The sequence below is a fragment of the Neodiprion fabricii genome, chromosome 4, assembly GCF_021155785.1.
Source record: "Neodiprion fabricii isolate iyNeoFabr1 chromosome 4, iyNeoFabr1.1, whole genome shotgun sequence".
Classification (NCBI taxonomy): domain Eukaryota; kingdom Metazoa; phylum Arthropoda; class Insecta; order Hymenoptera; family Diprionidae; genus Neodiprion; species Neodiprion fabricii.
In genome coordinates, this window is record NC_060242.1 from 24,300,878 (window position 1) to 24,316,837 (window position 15,960).

At 39.0% G+C, this 15,960-nt stretch overlaps 1 protein-coding gene across 2 annotated transcripts in view; it reads left to right on the top strand.

Annotated features, from left to right (window-relative positions):
- The window catches only part of LOC124181389, a 32,911-nt gene that overhangs the window by 13,775 nt on the left and 3,176 nt on the right, over positions 1-15,960 (top strand). Inside the window, exons 2-22 of one of the 2 annotated variants that reach the window (XM_046567918.1) lie at positions 4,389-4,488; positions 4,800-4,915; positions 5,039-5,198; positions 5,372-5,405; positions 9,898-10,045; positions 10,130-10,309; positions 10,829-11,398; positions 11,897-11,958; positions 12,028-12,216; positions 12,303-12,474; positions 12,607-12,714; positions 13,019-13,089; positions 13,225-13,351; positions 13,423-13,675; positions 14,382-14,497; positions 14,589-14,727; positions 14,812-14,946; positions 15,045-15,195; positions 15,332-15,456; positions 15,556-15,693; positions 15,769-15,923. In XM_046567918.1, the coding sequence (XP_046423874.1) occupies positions 4,422-4,488; positions 4,800-4,915; positions 5,039-5,198; positions 5,372-5,405; positions 9,898-10,045; positions 10,130-10,309; positions 10,829-11,398; positions 11,897-11,958; positions 12,028-12,216; positions 12,303-12,474; positions 12,607-12,714; positions 13,019-13,089; positions 13,225-13,351; positions 13,423-13,675; positions 14,382-14,497; positions 14,589-14,727; positions 14,812-14,946; positions 15,045-15,195; positions 15,332-15,456; positions 15,556-15,693; positions 15,769-15,923 (3,216 nt within the window). In that variant the 5' untranslated portion in view covers positions 4,389-4,421. The remainder of the gene's footprint in view (positions 1-4,388; positions 4,489-4,799; positions 4,916-5,038; positions 5,199-5,371; positions 5,406-9,897; positions 10,046-10,129; positions 10,310-10,828; positions 11,399-11,896; positions 11,959-12,027; positions 12,217-12,302; positions 12,475-12,606; positions 12,715-13,018; positions 13,090-13,224; positions 13,352-13,422; positions 13,676-14,381; positions 14,498-14,588; positions 14,728-14,811; positions 14,947-15,044; positions 15,196-15,331; positions 15,457-15,555; positions 15,694-15,768; positions 15,924-15,960) is intronic. The other variant, XM_046567920.1, reaches the window with a different exon arrangement.

Consider the following 15,960-nt stretch of genomic DNA (forward strand, 5'->3'; position numbering starts at 1 on the left):
CTCGAATCGGAAGGACTGAAATACTCGTGTGACGAGAAAATTTGAATTGATCATTAGCCAGTGAGATTTTATCTCGCCCCTTTGAAAGAAGTGTTCACGATTGAACAAGACGAAGAAAAAGAAAAAATCAAAGGAAACAATTTATGAATCGATTACGCGTTACAGCATCGCGCATAATTTATAATTGTAATATGTTGAGCACCGATTTTACTGCATATTTTTACTCTTACGACTTTTTCATACGTGATTCAAATCGCGTTAGAGTCTGTCCTTTCGGATATTCAAATTTTTTACCAGTCTCTTCGCACCGTGACAATGTGCTCACGGTTATTATCATAATCCAGACATGAATTCAACCTTTAGTCTATTGATGATCTCCCGCTGTGTGCAGGTGTCGCAAATAATTGTTATACAGAAAATTTTGTTTCGACAAATTGTTTTCCGCCTTTGACCAAAAGCCGTTTACAGTCTAGGAGCGAGCCGTTTGAATATAAGTGTTTATTTGAAAATGTCGTTAATAAAGAAGCGGGATTGGAATTAAAATTGATCACACCTTACGAAACCTGTTTATAATATATATGTACGTAAAAAAACAATCTCCAACATGAGTATGCAGCAGGCGAGTTTAACTTGTACGAGGAATTTTGTATTATAATAAAACCTCTTCAGCCGTTTAACTTCGTTAACGTTTTTCTGGCCTAATAGGTGTATAATATAATTAAGTTTAATATTATAAACCACGCTTATATAATGTGATCTTTAAACTCACATATAAACACTCTCTTTCTCTCTGTTGACACTTATGATTTGCAACCTTGTTACCATCTGCTTTTTCTACACAGTGAAATTATTATTTAAATGAGTATATACCCAGTTGGTATCATCATCTGTTAATCTGTCAGCGAGAATGCATAATTACAGTAACTAGTGGTACATTTTGTAAACAAATACATCGTCGTAATGAATTGGAGATTATATAATTTGCTTAATGACTGACCTGCACTTAGTAAAGACATGACTAACGCACCGTTTGAGTTTTTTTTTTTTTTATCTTTTTTTCGAAATGTTAAACATTACGTATGCGTGCGAACATTTTTACGTTCAAATTACCACATTAAAATGTTGATCTTAGTCTTAACGTTTAAATTTATCCTAATGTACCGCCATACTATATACTTAGCAGAAATCTGTAAATATCGCGATACGATTTAAATGTCAATTCGTGAATTTCATCGAAAATTTCGATTGTTTCAGACCTTCAAAATTTTCCCCCATTACTCACACTTTTACATTCGACTTCGGACCATCAGCAACCACATGCTAAAATCAACATAGATTTCTCAACGTTTTGGCATCGGATCCGGTTTTGGTCCAACATAACGAGCTTTTTTTCGTTTTCTTTCCACCATAAGTCAAAAATACCATGAATGAGAAAAAACCCAACCGTCGATACAATTCGTTGGACATTGTAACATATATATACAATATATATATACATGTATATATATATAATTATATACACACACACACACGCATATATGTATTCTATTTTTAACCACTGACTCGTGCGAGCGGTAAGTGACGCAATCGTGTTCTCTTGAAAAGTAGCATTGCGCCGAGTATACTTACCATTTATGGTAATATCATACGTAACATTGAAACACTTACGTTAATAAGTGTCTTATGCCGCATGTAGTACCTACCCTACATCCTGCGGAATCCTGCGGTCATCCTGGAACCTGCATCATTATTCGGCGATACTTTTTATCTCAAGGCAGCTTAATTACAACGCGGCTCAATTCGCAATTCGCCAATGCCTCGAGGTGGTTCTTTTCGTGGTTTTAATCTGTCTCCATTCCTTTTACAGGTTTCGAAAAAATCCCTCGATTATCCCCTACCAATTTTTACTTCGCCAAGTGTTCGAACTGTGTTTGAAAATATTCGGTTTAAACTTTTATAGTTAGATGTAACAAAGTCCTGCAGGAATTCTGATTCGCACAAATAGTGACATCATAATTTATTGTCGCACCTGCAGGTTAAGATAGTTTTGCAGCTGCGGTATGAAGGAATCTCGTGTTTGATTGCAGACCTGCTGAACTTTAATTCGCAACGCAAAGATGTCAGACATGCGTGGCTCATGCCTTGTACTTCTTGTCTTTCTAGCGCTCTCCGTCTTTCTCTCCTTGAATCTCTAGCCACGGGGCACCGAGCTATAACCTTGAGCTAAAATTCGCTAATCTTTAGTCTATATTAATTGTCGAACCGACATGCACAAAGCTAGTGTGTTTCGCACGTCGTCAATAATAAATAATTGTATATATACGTGTCAGTTCTTCTTATTATTCACTAATATTAACAGGATGCGCTTATTATTTTACGTCTCTCAGTAGTTAGCAACGAAATGATCGATTTGAGGCTTAGAAGATTTTGAATTTTATTTTTGCTATGAGGTTAAATTCCGTAACCGCAATTGCAAGGTTTGTTTCCAGTGTTTCATAAAAATTTGTTCATCATTCAAAGTTTGTTTAGGTTCACAATGTGAATAAATTGTACGAAAATAAGGAAAAAATGGTGTCCGAAACCGGGATTCAATAACATTTTTTCACCCGCTGTTGCGATTTTCGGTCCACTTTTTGCAACGAGAATAGTACAATTTTCGATCTTCTGTATTCTGGGACTTGATCCTCCTTTAAGTAACGTGCAAAAAATTCGTTTCTGCGAAAAAAACATGTTTGTGATGTTAATGGCATCGGCTGTGGTAATTTATTTTCGTATTTCTCTTCAAGATTTGATTTTGACCTGCCGATGCCCGCCGTGCTTGGCTCACTCGCACAATGTGGGCGACCGTGAGTAGAATTATGCTGAAGAGATCTTGAGTCAGAATTCTAATAACCTGAGCTCTGCGCCATATTCTGCGCTTTGTAAAGCTTAGACACAGCATAAAATATCTACCGATCAAAAAAGATTGAAAAACGAATTTTACAAGATCAGTTAATTTCAGCCAATCCATTTGTTCGTAACCAGTTTTTATTCACTAAATTGGTAGTAAAACCAGAAGATAAAATATCATTTCTTCCATTAATATAAACATCTTATCGCAGGTACATGCGATATATTTTTTCAACATTCACACGAAGCTGAAAGCGCTTTAGTACAGTAAAAAGAGGCAAGTGTTCAGTTATTGAATGACGGCAACAGTGAGTTAATGTTAAACGCACGTTACATATTCTCGGATTGCACTTTTGACGTCGAGCTAATTAATTGGTTTTATTTGCAACGACATTTGTCGAGCACGTTCGTCATTGCACTTGACAGTTTATCCGTAGCAAATAATTGCCGTGCTCATGCTCATGTTCCTGCTCTTGTCATACGTTGTGGCTTGAGTGAAGCGGATGAGTAGGAATTTACCTCGGTGAAATGTAAATTAAACGATAACCGTACGGTGAATAAATTTTATCCGCAGGTATATAGCATATTTTATTATACCTGTTTATTTATTTGCATAGATTCTGCAAAGCTCAAATGAATATTATTAGCCGCTCCATTTCTTAGTGTGATGCTGGAAAAATATGAGACGGTATTATCGTTAACCCGTGTAGAATCTTGAAAACGATCCCTGAAGATCTCCTTCTTTTGCAAACCAGTTTAGCCAAAAAGTTGACCACTCGTGAATATAAATAGCATTTTCATACGACGAACGTTAAAAGCCACAAAAATGCCTCTTCGTGATGCGAGGCTGTGGCTTAGGGTACAACAATAATCATTGTAAGGAATCCAAAGCTTCGTCACACGGAGTTCTTGGAATTGAAACAATTGATTTTTCTCTTCAAGAATTTTCACAAATAGTTTAAGATTGAAAAAATAATTCATTTGCTTTTCGTCGAGCTCCCATTTTTTTTTCCACCACATTTAGTTTTCTGGGAATATGGAGTTGGATGTCGACTTGAAATTTTCACGAGTTCTTCTCTCGTGGAAAATTTTTGTTTCAGAGGTGAATAGTAACAAATGGTGAGAGACGTACTAAAAATCCAATAATTCCATCGTAGCTTCATCGTTTCTCGATCAATAGAAATTTGGCCATCATGACCGAGATGAGGTTTCGTATTCTTCGTTATATAGACTTAACGTTGGTAAAATATATTACAGCTGTTTATGGAAATGTCGACTTACACATCATTTTAATATTCTTCACATGTCTAAGAAAAGGACAGTACAAAAATCACGTAACCGAATATGTTTGCATTGCTGCTTCCATTTTTAAATTAAAATTGACTATTGGTAGAGTATAATTTTTGGTACTTTACATAGCCTCGTTCGATCATATGATATTTACTCTTGATTCGCCTCCGACAAATGTCTGATCTTTTCTAATTTGCTTGCGTTTACAGGTGTGAGGAGGCATCCCTGAATCGGCGGTAAAGATGGATTCACACGTCGGTCTTGACTACATAGTCGAAAATCCTGATTACTGCAGTAAACTTGCCTCGGGTAAGTCAAGGATCAAACATTACGCGTATACGAATTAAAAATATTCACGTCTCGGTATTGCTAAACGAGCTAAGATAAGCCAAACACTCTTATCGCGAAAAGTTCAATAAACTCGGCATTAGAATCGGTAGCAACAAGTCGTAAACACTCCGGTAAACAAAATCGGGTTCGTACTACCAAAAGAGAATTCTTGCGCTTCGGGTTTCACATGAGTTGAGCGTCCGCTCAGGCCTAAAGAGACGGTCTCATTAATCAGCGCGCAAATATTAAGAATACGCTTTACATGTGTAATATATTTATTATTCACGTAGCATTGAACACGGCGAATACTTCGGTAAAGAAGCAAGTTGTGGAATTGCTGTCTGCCCTTTGCGTTTACAGTCAAGATGGACGACAGAGAACGATCGACACTCTCCATACTTACCAGGTAAATTGCATTTCCTTTTCATCCAAATTTCTCAGCATCGATTGGCGTAATGTGATTTATTTATTTTTTTATTCCGATTAGCATTGGTTACGTTTTTTTATTTTTATACCATTGATTAAACAGGAACTGAAGAGAGAACGGTATCGGTTCCGCGTTGTTGTGGACGAGCTGCAGAATGCCACAGGTGGCGATTATCGAACAGCACTACTTGCCTTCATCAACTGCTTGATCATCTCCACTCCGATACTCAAAGATCGCGTGCGAATACGAAATGAGTTTATCGGTAATCGATAATTATAACCTTCATTTTTTTCAGTAATGTCCTTTTCCGAAATGTCCTCAGATTTGTGTTTCGAGTACTTCATCCACGTTTCTAATCGATGAAATTTCGATACATTACATTACTCTTATCTCTTTGGCAAACATGTTTTTAATATAAATATGTAATTGTTGAAGGTCTCAAGCTACTGCCGATACTCAACGAATTGCGGTAAGTTTTTATTACTTCTTCGAAAGTTTTTTTTTTTCTCTTAGTACTTAGAGGAAAAAAATTGGAAAAATTTCCAACGCAAGAAATAATCTTGATAACCAGGCGATATTGTTTCGCATATACTTATACACGTGGTGTAATATGCAGGCGATTTTCTTCTCTATTATAAACACAACTGGAATCGCGTTATTATTATTATATTTAGCGGAACAGAATCGCTTGTATCGTGTTACCGGTATTATATTACAACTTACAAATTGCATCATTCATTTCTTCTTAATCAGTTAAATACAATGCTCGGTATAACTTTAAGCCGCTCGTGAAACGGTAGCAACCCTTTTTTTTCAACTTTTATTTAGTCACATACTCGTGTCACATGAAATAATCACACAATCAACCAACGATACTGCTATTTTACACCAAAGTAATCAGGGATTGAATTTTTCACGTAGCGCTTGATTATAATCTTAAATTGAATAAAAGTTGGCAAAAAAAAACAAATAATTATCCGAAACCTTGGCAGCGATAATTTTTCGATTTTACACGAATGATAGGAATTTTCTCCTTATTACACATACATCGATATATCCAATCTCGTAGAAATAAGTTTAAAAATTAGCTGCAGTGCTTGAAATTATGAATGTACAGTAATGTTCATTAGCAAGACATAATTTGTATGGAATCGAGCTTGTGTTTTTTTTCGGACCGAAGACAAGTTAGCCGGAAGCCCAAGGCATTAATGAACATTACTCTACACGTCGATTTTAGAATCACGCAACCAATGCGGTGCAGTTACCGAAATTTTATTAATTCTATGAAGCGATGCGGTCTTAGGGCTAATAAGACAAATCTCCCAAGATATATGTATAGGTATAACTGACATAATTGCTTATACTAATGTTATCGCCGAGTTGAAGAACCTGGAGAAATATTTCATTGCGCACTACTTCCTGCCATCTATATTCTGACAAGCCAATTAGTATATATACGGGCTATTAATATTAATACTTGAACGTAATCAAATCATACGTCACGATACGTGTATGGTATTCAAACATTCCTTGCTTTCAATCACTCCGCGTTACTGCGCTTACGGAGTGACATGTTTACAAATGGAGAGAGGGATTAAGAGCGCAGATTTTACGTTGTGTACGAGTGTTCAATTTACACGGAGCCGCGTTTCAGGCTAATTAGAGTATTAGACTCGCAGGCCGCAATAGCTGACCATAGGTTTAGGTCAATGTTTAAAATCACATTAATCGGTCTGAAAGCCGGTGTTCCTCGAAAAACTCGGATATTTAGGACACGTGAAAACTGTGCATAGATTACCTCTTCTTAGAAACTTCTTGGGCGTTTAAAAACTCGCGTCACTAATTTGTTAGCATAATTATACCGTAAAACAGTTTACTTGGAAATATTTCGATGGGTGAAAAATTCTCAAAAAAGCCTAAAATATTGTATCGATGTTATTTTGTTCAATTAAAGAGAAAAAATGATCAATCGTAGTATAGCAAATCGTTAGAAAAATTATTTAAAAAAAACAGCCTTACTGTGTTCAAATAATAATAAAATTTGTTCTGCGATTCATAATTTATTAATGAAAGCGTTAAGAACTAATAACGAATGTGCATAACTTTTGCGCAGGAATGCAATTCGAAATCACATCCGGCAAGGTTTGTGAAAAAATGTGGATGTGACGAGAATGTTGAAAATTTTCGTGATCAGTCGATCCAAATATTCTCTTCAATTTGAATAAACATATGTAGCAAAAAAGTCAAATTTTTTATGATGTAAGGAAAAAACTAATAATGAGACCAAATAGAAAACTTCGCGCTTGATTTTCAACTTACGAAGGATTGGATTTCTGAAAGATACTAGTTTGGTCTTCGTTTTGAAATTCGGAGTTTGATAAATGCTCCGTAACTGCCAAACTCACTACACTCAAAATGGCGTCCTTCCAAACTTTTGACGGGATAACTTGATGGAAACCATAAATTTGATTTTCAAGAATTTTCATACAAATTGTATTTTGATATGGAGTATTTGCAGGAACTAACAATAAGATAATCCATGTCCTAACTGGAAATTGTAAGTTATAAATTAAAGACGTGGTAGCATGAATTAAGAATTTCAGCACGTCTTTAAATTGCAACCCACAGAATCTAGTTATAGTTCGGATTTAGAATCGTTTTAAATCCTGTGAGAACTACGTAGCAAAATAAAATGTGTACTAAATATCATAAAAGTAGCATGAACAGTCTCAAAGTTATCGTGCGAAAAGTGTTGAAAAACTTCGTTTCGAGTAAAACGAGTACCTACAATTAAACAATTACGGACCATTTTCCAAATTTCAAGCTCAAAATAGAGATAAAACTAGCATCTCTCAGCCGTATAATCGATGCTTATTTGCAAAATTTTCGGCTTCAACATCAGTTATTCAAAGGTGACTCAAAAATCGAGGGTGGAAGGGCATCGTCATTCTCGTTAAGGAACGAACAGGTATCCAGGGAACCGCGGGTTCTCCGAAGTGATAGAAAAAATCGAATTCCTTCCGTACAACGCAATGAAATCGTCTTGCGACGGCGTACTAAAAATGAGATAGGATAAAATAGAATAGATAAAAGGAAGGAAAAGGAGCAAAAAGCGGCGTGAGCGGACCGTTTGGGCCGCAGTGTACGAGAAATAGAACCAAATCCACTCCACATTCTTAGTAACGTCGATTCCTTTAGTAAGTGTGTCCCGAATTAACTTACCGCCTAGGCCTCGTCCTCGGTTAGATACGCATGCCCGCGCGTTCTCTCCGTTCCTGTACCCAATGCAACTCGGGCCGCAACTGCACAAGAGCATTATAGCCGCGTCTGCATCTGCATCTGCATCGGCAGCATCACGTCGCATTGCTGGAAGACTCGCGAGAACCGCGAACTACTCGCGATGCTACGATTCCTATCCGGACAGTCATCTCTAATCTTCCAACGACTTGATACGTTCGGCCGAGACTCGCAGTTTGTTTGCTTCGCCGCAGGAGCACCGGTCTGCGTTTTCTGGGATTACACCCCGGTACACCGATGGTACATATAACCGTTACCCGTTTTTCCAATTTCATGCGTAACAGTTGCGGATAATTGGCAAATTTTACATTCACAATTTGCTTGCTTTGTATTTCGATTATACCGACAGCAGTTGCAAGCCGTCCTAGGAAACTCTTGTAATCTCACCTACCGAAGTTTCGATTGATTCGTAAGCTGGATCGAAAACTCAAACTATCGCTAACATTGGGCTCTGATAATAAGTTCTTGAGGGATGAATGAATTTATCTTGGTAAGTCGATAACTCGAGGCTTCGTATATTCGCACTCATTGATATTAGTTTTTACTTGTAGTGAATCGGTATTGGTGACAACTTGAGTTTTCGATCGGTACTTCGGGTGATTTGGAATGTTTCGTAGCTTGGAAGAGTCGTTTTCAGACGCGTGTTCATACACCCGTTTCTTACTTGTCACTCTACTTCTTTTCCCAGATTTGACCGTCTTGAAAGTACATTCGTGAAGCACAGACTTACGGTTTTGACATGTGTGGCTTATTGTCGAGCCTAACGTGACACTTATCCACTAGACTGATTTTGCATATATTCCTAATTTGTTGTTCGTGATTTCTAAATGCCTTCACTGACAATGCAATGTGGAAATATATTACACAAGGTGCGAAGGTGAAAAGGAAGATTACAACATCAACCAGAACCCATGCAAATATACTTATTTATCCATAAAACTCAAGGCATTGAGCACCTCGAATCCATTGCTCGGGAACGTTCAATACTCTAGAAAGGTAGCCCAGATCTAGCGTGAGCTTTAATACTTTATTCACTCTTGCTATAGAAGACTTTGATAATTAGCCGTATTAATGTTACACTTCTATTCCGCGTGCAATGAAAATTTTCCCAAATTGGATCGAGCTGAGATCTAAACCGCCAGACACCCGATGGCTTTTTGCCAGCAGACTAGATTCGAGTCTATGGGATGAGTAAGGCGTCTATAGAAACCTCGGAACTCGCGCGTACGCAAGAATAAACACCTCGGTTCCTTTGAAGGTGGAAAAGAAATCATGAATTGGCTTCGTTTAATTTAGATTTAGAACCCGATTTTTCACCATTCTCTCTGTTATTATAAACGATTTAATTTCTCACTTAGTTTCTTTGTTACGACTTCAGTATTCATGATCGAAAGTCGGATTGATGCGTTAACACAATTTACGACACGCGCGTAACGTGTCGTCTTTACGAATCAAGTAACAGGACACTTTTGACTTATGCAATTGGTGTTAAGGAAGATAATTGAGTGTCACGATTATACGTATGGAGCATACTATTTTTGTCTCGTTTGGTTTAAACATTTGAATCGTGCAGAAGGATAAGTGCGCGTCCTTGACGATTAGCAAAGCAACTCTTTAACGGATTTCCTCGCCGAGTTACCCCGCTCTGTATAACAATATTCTAGAAAAGAATCCAGTCGCGTGCCGGATCTCCAAGTCCAGCTGGATGTCTTTGACGAACAACGAGAGAGTGACGAGGAACAATCTCTTCAGGGTCCGTCGGGCATTGACTTGTCCTCTCATTTGGATATCTTCTACGCTATACTGAAGCAGGTACTGTGTTCAGATTCTGGCACCGACATTCCGATCTAACTGGACTGCGGATTGCACCGTGATTTAAATATTTCGTACGTACAGATTGCAGACACTCCACAAGAAATACCATTTCTTAGTATCCTGCAGCACTTGCTCCGTATAGACCCTAAGGAACCCGCCAGTGACTTAGCCTGGGACACTGCGGAAACTCTGGTACACAGAGCGACTCTTTTGGAGAACAGAGAAGACGCGACGAAACTTCTTCGATCACCTAGTCTGCAGGTGCGTTGTTACGTAAAAGATGAATTGTTCCGTACCGTTATCTTCGCAAGGCTACACATGCTCTTGCCTTATTACACTACATAATTTCGGGGAATATGAAGTAAAAATACGACTCGGTATGTTGACCTGCTTTCGACAATCTCTCATTTCACCGGCATGTTGTTCATTCATCGAACCTTCACACCACGTTCTTGTTCCTTGGGGATTAAGTCCGACGAAGCACCGCACGCGCGACTATATTCCGTACCATTCTGTTCTATCACATGGTTGTCACTCGGCTGTCAATCACTATTCAGTCCCATTACTCATTCGTTGATTTCACAATCGTTGGGCCACTTTCATGCATTACAAGTTGGTCAGAGTCGCAAAGCTATAGACGAGGCAGTCGGTGTCTCCGAACGCACGTGTTTCGCATTCGCTCGATCGAAGAATGACAGGAGAAAAATCGGCGGCTACGCCGTCCGGGCTTTCCAATCCGTCTGAAACCGCGACCGATTTTTATAATTACCGCTGTTTTAGCAGACAAATTTATGCTGCTGGGGTCGCGGTGGTGACCAGACATGCAACTCGTCACGGAAGACCTCGGTGCCTCCACTTCCGCCGCTTCCGCCGCCTCCGCCGCCTCTACCGATTCCAGGTGGGCCTAGTGTCGTCATGGACGTGGTACCGCCGCCGCCATTGCCACCCCTTTTACTGGCGGAAAACAGCAGCGGCTGTAATTCAGGGCTGCATCGACCGCCGCCAGTTCCACCGCCGCTCCAGGTTCCCCAGGTGGCAAGGTCCAGAACCCCAGAGCCGCCAAACTACAATGCCAAGCTTTTGCCTCAGCAGGAAATACCGACACCGAAGACCAAGATGAAAACCATCAACTGGAACAAGATCCCTAACGACAAGGTCATCGGGAAGAGGAACATATGGTCACTCGTCGCTAACAACCATCAGAATTCACCGATGACTGACCTTGACTGGGCTGAGATGGAGGGCCTGTTTTGTCAGCAGATGCCACCCATGGTCGCTCCCGCTACTCTCTCTACGACTTTCGCCGCGTATGGCGTCGACACTGAGAAAAGACGGAGAGAACCTTCTGAGGTAATTATACCAGTTGGTTGGATGCTTATGGATATTCTCTTTCGTTATGATAATACACAAGTTACGTTTTCGAATCATACTCCGGAGTTTCGTCAATTGAGTCTGGCTGTTGATCAGTATCTATCGTACACACTTTTGGAAGTAAAGCTTACGACGGGTGACTTTGACCTCTGGGTCACCGATTTTATTCACCCTTTGACAGCTGGTAGCATACGTTGAGAAGAATGGTTAACTGTGCAAATGAGATGGAACAATTTTCAAATGCTATGTATACTTTCCTTCTTTCGGAAGCATACTGTTTACGAATGAAATCAAAGACCCGAACACTTTGCTGTTCTCTTGTTGAGCATCAATTAGTATATTCGATTTGCTGCTTCGAAATGTGAAAAATTGTCCCATGAACGCTTAAAATGCATTTACTGAATCTTTGAAGTAATAATTGACGAAAAACATTCAGCGATGTAAGTAATTCACTGTGTCTATTCGTGACTTTGACAGATCACGTTGTTGGACGGAAAGAGGAGCCTGAACGTGAACATATTTCTAAAGCAGTTTCGGAGGTAAGTCTGGATTGTGGATCAGTCATAAAGTAAAGAAACTCTACTCACAGTCACAATTACATTTATTAGCTCCAATGAGGATATAATACAGTTAATAAGAGAAGGTGGCCATGACGACATTGGCGCAGAAAAACTGCGTGGCTTGTTGAAGATATTGCCCGAAGTTGATGAGTTGGAAATGTTGAAATGCTTTGACGGTGATCGATCGAAGCTTGGAAATGCAGAGAAATTTTTTCTTCAACTTATCCAAGTGCCAAAGTATGCGATATTTATTATCCAAGTATCATATCACGTCCCGAGATGTTAGTGGGAACACTTCTCTGACTGTTTACTTTAACTTGCAGCTATAAACTTCGTATAGAATGCATGCTGTTGAAAGAGGAGTTCGCTGCAAATATGAGCTACCTTGAACCAAGTATAAACTCCATGATCCTCGCTGGTGAGGATCTCATGACGAATAAACCGCTACAGGAAGTTTTGTACATGGTTCTTGTCGCAGGAAATTTTCTCAACTCTGTAAGAGTTCGATACAATTTTAATTCCAACGATACCGCCAACAGATGGAATCAAATTGCCGAACGCCATTGAATTCATCTAAATGTCTGAAAAAGACCAGTCAGATACTTAATTAAATTTTTTTATTAACAGGGTGGTTACGCTGGAAATGCTGCAGGTGTAAAATTATCATCGCTTCAAAAGTTGACGGAAATACGTGCAAATAAGCCCGGCATGAATCTGATCCACTATGTGGCATTGGTGAGTAAAATATTGTATCAGCTGTGCATGACGATCTTGTCTTGTCATCAGATTCTTATTATACTAATGACCCAAACGATAACAGACGACAGATCACTTGAAATCAGTCCAGTTGAAAGCATTTTAACATTAGATACATTTGTTTGCGTAATGAGCCATGAGGTGATTTGACGCATTTGATGCAAGTTCAAATTTGGTACAGCATGTTCATGGAAGACTGTGATCGTATCGTATTTAGAAAACCTAATTCACATCATGATTCTAGAAATATTGTAGGATGTTAAGACAGTTTTTTTTTCGACAGCAAGTGGAGAAGAAGAGAAAAGACTTGTTGTGTTTCACAAACGACATGAAGGCGTTGGAAGCTGCCACAAGGTAATGAAGAGCAATTTTATTTGATGAAATTTGAGTGGGAGATACCGATGATAAGTGTACATTTGTACAAAAATGTTTTTACAATAATCGTATCTACGAATAATGACCATAAAAATATTTTATTGTTTTTTATAGGACTACTGTAGAACAACTGAGTAACGAATTCAACTCTTTGGACACAAAAATAAAGAATATTAAAAACCAAATCAATATTCCGAGTACTGATCATGACATTCAGGAACAAATGGCACCGTTTCTCAAGGTTAGCAACAAAATAGCGTTGCAGCAAACGACTTTTAAAATATTTTTTCAATAACTGGAAATCCATTCTAGATTGCTGAACGAGAAATGGCAGCATTGAAAAGAGATATGGAAGAACTTGAAGGGGTACGTAGAACTCTAGCTGAGTTTTTCTGCGAAGATATAAACTCCTTCAAGCTAGAGGAATGTTTCCGGGTATTTCAACAGTTCTGTCAGCGATTTAAACAAGCGATCGCTGAGAATGAACGTCGCCGAATGCAAGAGGAACAAGCAAAAACCCGGCGAAGGCAGAGGGAACAACAATTAACAGCGAAGAAACGTTTACGTGAGATATTTTTACCAGCATTGTTGCAGTCTACGCTATTTAATAACAATTACACAATGATAAAAATTATTGTGCAGTTTCAATCCTTGATTAGTAAACAAATGTCAAAATACCAATAGTTGGTTCATTTGACTGGCAACAGTTTCGACAATATTATTGTGTAATAATAGAATCGCTTCGTGTTCAAAAAATCCAAAATGTTATTTCATCTGAGTCTGCAAGTTTAGTTTGGAGAAATGCAAAAACAGTGATATTATTTGGCATTTTTCTTGTACAGTTGAGCACTTGACCGAATTTTTGTTTAAAAAATATCAGTATAAATCAGTGTGGTTTTTTGAAAAATATTAAAAGCAAGTTTCTGCTGTTACTTTGTAATTGTTTTAAAGATTTTCAACACTAAGATAGATGACTTATTTTTCTGATAGTGAAAACTGACTCGAATTTGCAGATAACAGTTTTGCATCCCCGCGAGACTAATAAAATACTAAAGGTAAAATTAATCAGTGTTCAAGTACGCGATACCTGAAATCTTAATAAGCAATACCGGACCAGCTAGAATTCGTATATGTCAACATCTTGAACGATTTCATAAGAACAAAAATCACCAGCACGATAAATATCAATTGGCAATGTTGTAATATTAGAATAACTACTACAGTACCTCTAATCTGTTAATATTACATATTTTCGTTGAATTTGTTTACAGTATGTAATCAAGCTGAAACCCCAGGTTCAGAATCAGAGACGAATATAATTGACTCTTTGCTATACGACATTCACGCCGGATTCCCGCTGAAACAGATCAATCGAGGTGACGTCAAGGTGCGTACGTCGATGGTATTCGTTTTATTCAGAATGCAATTCTGGAATATACCGAATACCAGCCAGTTATTCTTTAATTGCTTTTAACTAGGTGAGACGACTTCAAAACGGAGGTGTCACGTCGGAGGAGGATGTCTCTCTGTCGGGAGCTCAAGGAATTCGTTCCCGAGTTGGTTCCTGCTCTGGAGGACCGGACCAGAATATGGGCAAAGAAGATACTTACTCTCCAGGTAATGAAAGCACACGACAACGGCTTTGAGGTAGTTTTTTTTTGTCCGAGTATCCTTTATCGCGGTTTTGGCTCGAATGCACAGATATCACTCCTAACGGAAGCCTCCGCCGTCGACGAAGTCGAGTACCGTCTGAAGAGGACGAAGGTAACCTGATGGACTTCTTGAGGACCTCTGGTAACGATAACATAAGGGATCGAAAGTCGTGGGGAAGTCTCGGTATGTTTATCTTGTAGCGAATGAGTTTGCCTAAATCATATAGAAATGGCAATACATGGAATGCTCGTCGGATTAATAAACTGCCGAATATTCTTTAGATCGATCCTGGGCCCGCAGAGCTCGAGGACAACCACGACGCGGGGATCTGTTGAATGCAGATTTCTCCGGAGATCGTGAACGTCCAAACTCGCCATCGCCACTCGTGGAAAACAAACCATTTCTACAGGAAGAAGAAACGAAGCCAACCGGGTATAGCGACAATTCCTCAATATAACGACCGTTACAGTTTTGCACTCAGCCCTTTGCAAGTTTTTTTTTTAATCTGACAGGCATTCGATGCATTAATTGCTCAATGAGATTCATTAAAATTTTTTTAAAATTGCAGAAGGGCGTGGCGGCAGAAAATTGAAGCATGGTTATCCGAAAATGAGAAGGAAGAACGAGCCGGTGAAGATCTTCAACGTCGAGCACGTCAGCTACAGGCAAATCGTCGATCATTCGAAGATTCTGGTACGAATTTACACTCCCTAATTAGCTTCCATAATTTACAAGGCAATTTTCATTGGTCGACAAATTACACGTGGTTACTTTTTCGATGTTTTCCTGTAGGTAGCGAAGGCAAAAGTTCGACGATGAATGTCGTATTTGAGGACAAACCAGTGCAGCAGGAATATACCAGAGTTTATTCCGACTGGCGTCCAAATGTCGAGGAAAGCGACGTGATGAGAACCATGGAAGCCATAGAAGGTGCAGAATATAAACCATTTAACGTGCAACACTGCCTTGTGTACCTGTGCTAAATGCTTTTTCCTTAACTTTCAGAAGCCCAACCGCAAAGCCCTCAAAAGGACAAGTCTCTCTGGCGAAAGTCCACATTGAATGTGCCAAACAGTTCGGAAGAAGCTGATCCCCGATATCTGAAGAGGCTCAACTTAAGGTCCAGCATGGAAAATGTTCTGGCACCAAGCACTTTACAGGTAATCATGAAAATCAACCCCTTAATAATGGTTCGCA